General features: G+C 54.1%; 1 protein-coding gene across 1 annotated transcript in view; it reads right to left on the bottom strand.

The window, feature by feature from the left end:
* PRDM16 (PR domain containing 16) overlaps positions 1–5,467 on the bottom strand; it is a 315,916-nt gene that overhangs the window by 33,435 nt on the left and 277,014 nt on the right. Inside the window, exon 7 of the mRNA XM_010849972.1 lies at positions 41–254. Coding sequence (XP_010848274.1) covers positions 41–254 — 214 coding nt within the window. The remainder of the gene's footprint in view (positions 1–40; positions 255–5,467) is intronic.

Below are 5,467 nucleotides of genomic sequence, written 5' to 3' on the forward strand. Positions count from 1 at the left end.
TGGGGGGTGGGGGAGGCGGGCAGGGGGGGTGGAGCTGCACCTGTACTTGGTGGGGAACATCCGCTCGCAGTCCTTGCACTCGTGGGCCTGCCCGTCACTGCCGCCACCGCCCAGGCCCTCAGGCTTGAGCTCCTCAGCCAGGCCCTCGTAGAGTGCGGCCCCCACTGAGCTGCACGCGTACTTCTTGTGGCGCCGCAGGTCCAGCTTGGAGGGGAAGAGCTCGTCACACGCGTCGCAGCGGAACGTGGGCTCCTCTGCAGGGGAGAGAGGACCAGCGTGGGGAGGCGCCCAGGACCCACCCCAGGCCCACCCAGGCCCAGGGGCTGCAGGGGGTGCGGGGAGCCCGCAGGCCTGCCCCCCAGGCTCCGGCATCCTTCCTGCTCATGTCCTGTGCTGAGAGAGGCTGCCCCGGGGACCCGGAGGGACCCTAGACTCCACCATAAGAAATTCTGAGGAGTGTTGGGCCCCGTGCCGGCCGGGAGCAGAGAAGGAAGTCAGGCTAAGTGCTTTGTGTATGAATTAGGAGGAGAGACGGCTGGGCTCTGGTGCATATCATAAATGATTGTCAAGGTCAAACAAATAAAAAGGAGGCGGCTACTATGAAGTTTACGAGGCAGCATCCTGCGGACCCTGCCAAGCCAGACAGCTTGGAGCTGTGAGTCCCGCGGAACGACCTCCGAGCCATTCTCCACCCGTGGCTGCCTGGACCCAGCTTCTCCCCAGAGCGGGGGCCCCCTCTTCCCTGCCGAGGACCACCCCGTGTCCCCCAGGTCTGGATAGCGGACCCGCACAAATGAATCAAAAGGTGTTCTTGTGAGTGGCTGTGTGAACGTGTGTGCTCCTTGTGCACAGGTACGCAGCAGTGTGTGAACATGGGTGGATACTCCAGCATGTCTGCCGCCTTCTCGGGGCACTTTTGCACGGGTGTGCAAGCATTTTTGTGCATTTGTGCTCATGTTTGTGCTGGTGTCATGTGTACTCCTGTGTATGTGTGCATGTATTTCTCTCTGTGGCTAGTATGAAAATTTGTATGTCTGCATAGCTTCACACTTGTACGCCTGCATTTGTGCATGTTTGTGTGTTCATGTTGTGTGCTTACTTGGCACATGTGAATGGATGTGTTTCTGTGCATGCATATGTGTTATGTGTGCACACATGCGTGCATGTTAAGTGTACACATTTGTGTGCATGACCGCCCATGAGTTAGTGTGTTGGGTGTGCATGTGTATTCGTGAGTGCATGCACATTTGTGGGTGAATACACACTTGTATGCACACGTTTGTGTCTCTGAATGTGTGTATGAGTTGTGATTGTATTTGTGCATGTTTTAGTGTGTTGGTGTGAATCTGTGTGGGCATGTGTGCATTTATGTGTGAGTGTGCATGTGCACATGATCAAGGACCTCTGGGTCCCACAGTGGGCAGAGCCTTGACCTTGGGCTGGATGCTAACTGGAAGGGCCTGACCCTGAGGGGTACAGAAGCCAGGGAGGTGGGGACATGGAGGGAGGTGGGGGACTGCCTCCTGCCCCCTCCTTGTGGCAGAAGGGCCACCATCAATGTCCCAGATTGCTGAGGAGGGAGGGGTGGCTAGGCAACATGAGCCTGTGGCCAGGGTTTGGGGGAAAGAGAGGGGTGGACTACAGGCAGGGAGGCCTCCTCAAGACTGGAATCTTCCCTGGGCGTGAGGGCAGACCCACTGCTCCCACAGACCCCTGAGGACAGGATCTGGCCACACCCGGCACCCCCACCGGTGGGCGCCCAAGTTCCCATGCCCAAAGGAGACACTCCTGTGGGATCCAGCCCTGAGATGCCCCTGGCTGAGCCCCCGGGCCTTGGACAACACCCTGGGATGCACGGGGAGGCAGCTGTCACCTTCCTTGGGAGCCTGGGGGACATGCATGTGTTGGGGGAGCCAGGCCTGGTGCTGACCAGACGTAAACAAGTCCTGGTGTCCCAGCCCACTGGCCAACGTGAGGCGGCTGTCAGGAACGGTCTTGCTCGCGGGAAATCAAGAACAAGACAAGGAAGCAGCGCCTGCTTAGAGTCTGTGGAATCTGGGGACAATGCCTAGTCCTGCTCTGTGTGTGGGGACCTGAGCTTAGCTAGGAGCTTGGAAGGCTGTGCCCCGACCCCTGGACCTGCCCCAGACACAGGCCGAGACATAGGATGGACTGCAGGAGGCCAGAGAGCCAGCAGGTCCTCACCAACCACGGAAGCCTGGGCAGAGGAGGCGGGGACAGCGGCCGCACAGCTGACCCTTGAGCCAGCATCCGCGAACACAAGACCTGTAGCAGCCTGGTGTCCCTGCCACCGGCAGCACTGCCGGCCAGAAGGAAAGGGGCGCATTGTGGCTGTCTGGAGAGCTAAGTCAGAGAAGATTCTAAGATGAAGCCCATCAAGGCCCTGGGCCGGTCCTTGGTGCCACAGTGGCGCCCCAAACACGATCCCAGGAGGGGTCAGGTGGGCAAGAAAGACACACACGGCAGAATAGCCACTGGCAGGTCTGTGACATGTTGCCTCGAAAACAGGAGGGAGGGGACTTCCCTGGTGGTCCAGCGGCTAAGATTCTGCGCTCCGAGTGCAGGGGGGCTGGGTTCAATTCCTGGTCAGGGAAGTAGATCCCACATACCACAACTAAAAATTCTATGTGCTGCAACTAAGACCCGGCACAGCCAAATAAATAAATAAATATTTAAAACAGCAACAACAAATAAAAATAAAGCAGAAGGGAGCCTGGATACTGCTTCAGGTAAGTGTCCACTGTGAGCTTAGCACCTGCGGTGCGGCGCCTCCACGTGGCCGGCTTGGTGCCCGGGAACGTTATCATGTTTCCTCCCCCGAGCCTCGCATCAGGCCGCAGGTTTTATCACTGGTACACGGAGGCCCGGGGAGGCCGCCGGGCTCGCCCGGGGCATCCGGAGGTGAAGTGGCAGAGCTGGTACCCACCCTTCTGTCTGCTGGGTGCCTGGGGGCAGGCGGCTGAGTCCCAGTTTCCCGCTGAGGGTATAAGAAAGGCACCCTGTGTGGTATGTGCATGGGGCGCGATGTCAGTGCCCACCCCACCACAATCCCCCACAGGGCTTCCCTGTCCTTAGAAACATGGGGTCCTTCCCACTGGAATCAAGAACACCATCTTAGAATACAACCGGATGCCCAGGCCCCACAAAACCGCTGCTGTGGGTTTGCTCTGACTTCCTGGGCTGGAATGAGGCTGAAAGGTGCCCTCCCACCAGCATTACGAGGAAGTGAGAAATGTCAATTCGCATCTTACTCTTTCGTGCTAAGCGTGCTAAGTCGCTTCAGTCATGTCCGACTCTTTGTGACCCACATGGACTGTAGCCTGCCAGGTTCCTCTGTCCATGGAGATTCTCCAGGCAAGAACACTGGAGTGAGTTGCCATGCCCTCCTCCAGGAGATCTTCCCAACCCAGGGATTGAACTTGTGTCTCTTGCATTGACGGGCAGGTTCTTTACCACTAACATCACTCTTTCTGGGCCCAAAACAGTCACTGAAGTTGAAATTTGAAAAGAAAAGAAGGGCCAACCCCACCTTTTCATAGCACTGACCAACTCATGTTTCAGCTTGGATCTGGAATTTGGATTTATAATGAAAATTCAGCCTGCATCTCACTTCAAAGGCATTGGAGGGTGTCCTGGAGGTGATGGAACCAGTGATGGAGGGTGCCCCCCCTTCCAAGTCCCCATCCCACCAGGGACCCAAGTTTGTTCCTGTCGAAGGACAGAGGCTGGAACAGGACACATCCAAGCCTTGCCCACTCATGCCATGGTGTGGACAGGTGCCCCTCATCTTCCACACAGGTAAAGTTGGCATCGAATACACACCTAGGGCAAGCTGGATGGGGCAAGAAAGATGCGCCTGGACTGGATGGTTTTCACTTTCCCAGCACAAGCAACTCCAATTAAAAGAAACACTAGAGTATGTCACACTCTGTATTATGCTACATTGTGCTGTATTATGTTATATCTGTCTATCTCATGCTTTATACAAATACTCTGCATCCTCTTGACCTTTTCTGGAGAGGGGGAAAAGTTAGCAATTTTGAGCCTTTCTCAAAAGAAAGGCATATTTGAATGGAAATGATTTTCTTTATTTTCTCCCAAGAGCAAGAAGTTCTCTTGAAAGAGAAATCTTTCCCCTCTCTACTGAAAAGAGTAAAAACAAAATAAAAAGTTCCTGGAACTAATGAACCTGAAAGTGGCTTCCCTCTGCTCTGAGTCACTTGTAGGAAAATTGGAATTGAATTTCTTTACAAAGCTGCAGCTTTGGAAGAGTGCTGTCAGTCCCAGGTCCACAGGGTTGGGGCCGCTCCCCGCAGTGAACTGGCAGAGCAGGTCCCCCCGCCCTCCCTTCTTCCATGATACCTGGAGGTCATCCTGCCAGAGCCCCTGCCCCCAACAAGAGCAGGCAGCATTGTGACTCAGAACTGAGCTCTCCTCATCTAAACCCGGGGAGGGGGGCTGTGGGCCGGGGCAAATGCTCTGACTTCCGCCCAAATCCAACTAAACTGAGACCATGCTGGCCTGATGTCTTGTGTGTCGAGTCTGAGCCTTGCGTCTGTCTGAAGTTCCCTCGGCAACTTTTCGCGGCAAAGCAGGAATGTAACAGAAAAATAAATCAGTGCCTAATGGCTTCAGGGAACCCAGGGGGACACAATTATGTGGCATCTACATGCTAATCTACAGACTGGAGGCTCAAAAGCCCTCAAGAGCCCACTCCAAGTTCCTGCCGTGATAAGGGGCCCTGCATTCACTGGGACTGGGATAAAAGATTTTTTATGATAATTATCTTAGTGAGGAACATTTTTACATTTTCTTTCTGTGCGATTCAGAGTTAACTGAGGAGGGGTGGCTGTTGGGAGGTGAAGGAGTGATCCTGACAGCCAAGGGTATGAAAAGTCAAATATTTGACGTTGGACTATTATGTGTGGAAAGCAATTAGCCCACAGATGTTTGATAAATTAGGAAAATGCAGACCCAAGTTATTTAAGATCAGGCATTAGAAGAGGGCCAGGAATCAAGGTTTCTATAACCTTTCAGAAGAAAGACAGGTCATCATACAAACAAAACCCCATAGCCCAGCGTGGTCGAATTTATCTTTCTGAGTACATTATCTAAGATTCACAGGTCTTTTCAACAATTATTTTAAGAAAAATGAGACCATCCCCCTGATACCCAGAGCTTAGCCACCTACTTCCTTTTCTCGAATGGCTGATTAAAACCAAAGTCTAGAGGAAAGGGTGGGTCGACTCTATTTTATAGAATTGTCCTTCTCTAGAGAGAGCCTTTGGAAGAACTCACGGGTGCAAAGTGCTGCCCCACAAAGGTGGGCCACGCTTGAGGACCGAGAAGGTCACCCTGCTCCCGGGGGCTTCCTGCTAATTCCGACGCCTAGCTCCCTGGCCCAGTCAACCGTACTCCCAGGCCGTGACACTGGAGCAGTTCCTTA

The sequence above is a fragment of the Bison bison genome, unplaced genomic scaffold (genome assembly GCF_000754665.1).
Source record: "Bison bison bison isolate TAMUID 2011002044 unplaced genomic scaffold, Bison_UMD1.0 scf7180017864289, whole genome shotgun sequence".
NCBI lineage: Eukaryota > Metazoa > Chordata > Mammalia > Artiodactyla > Bovidae > Bison > Bison bison.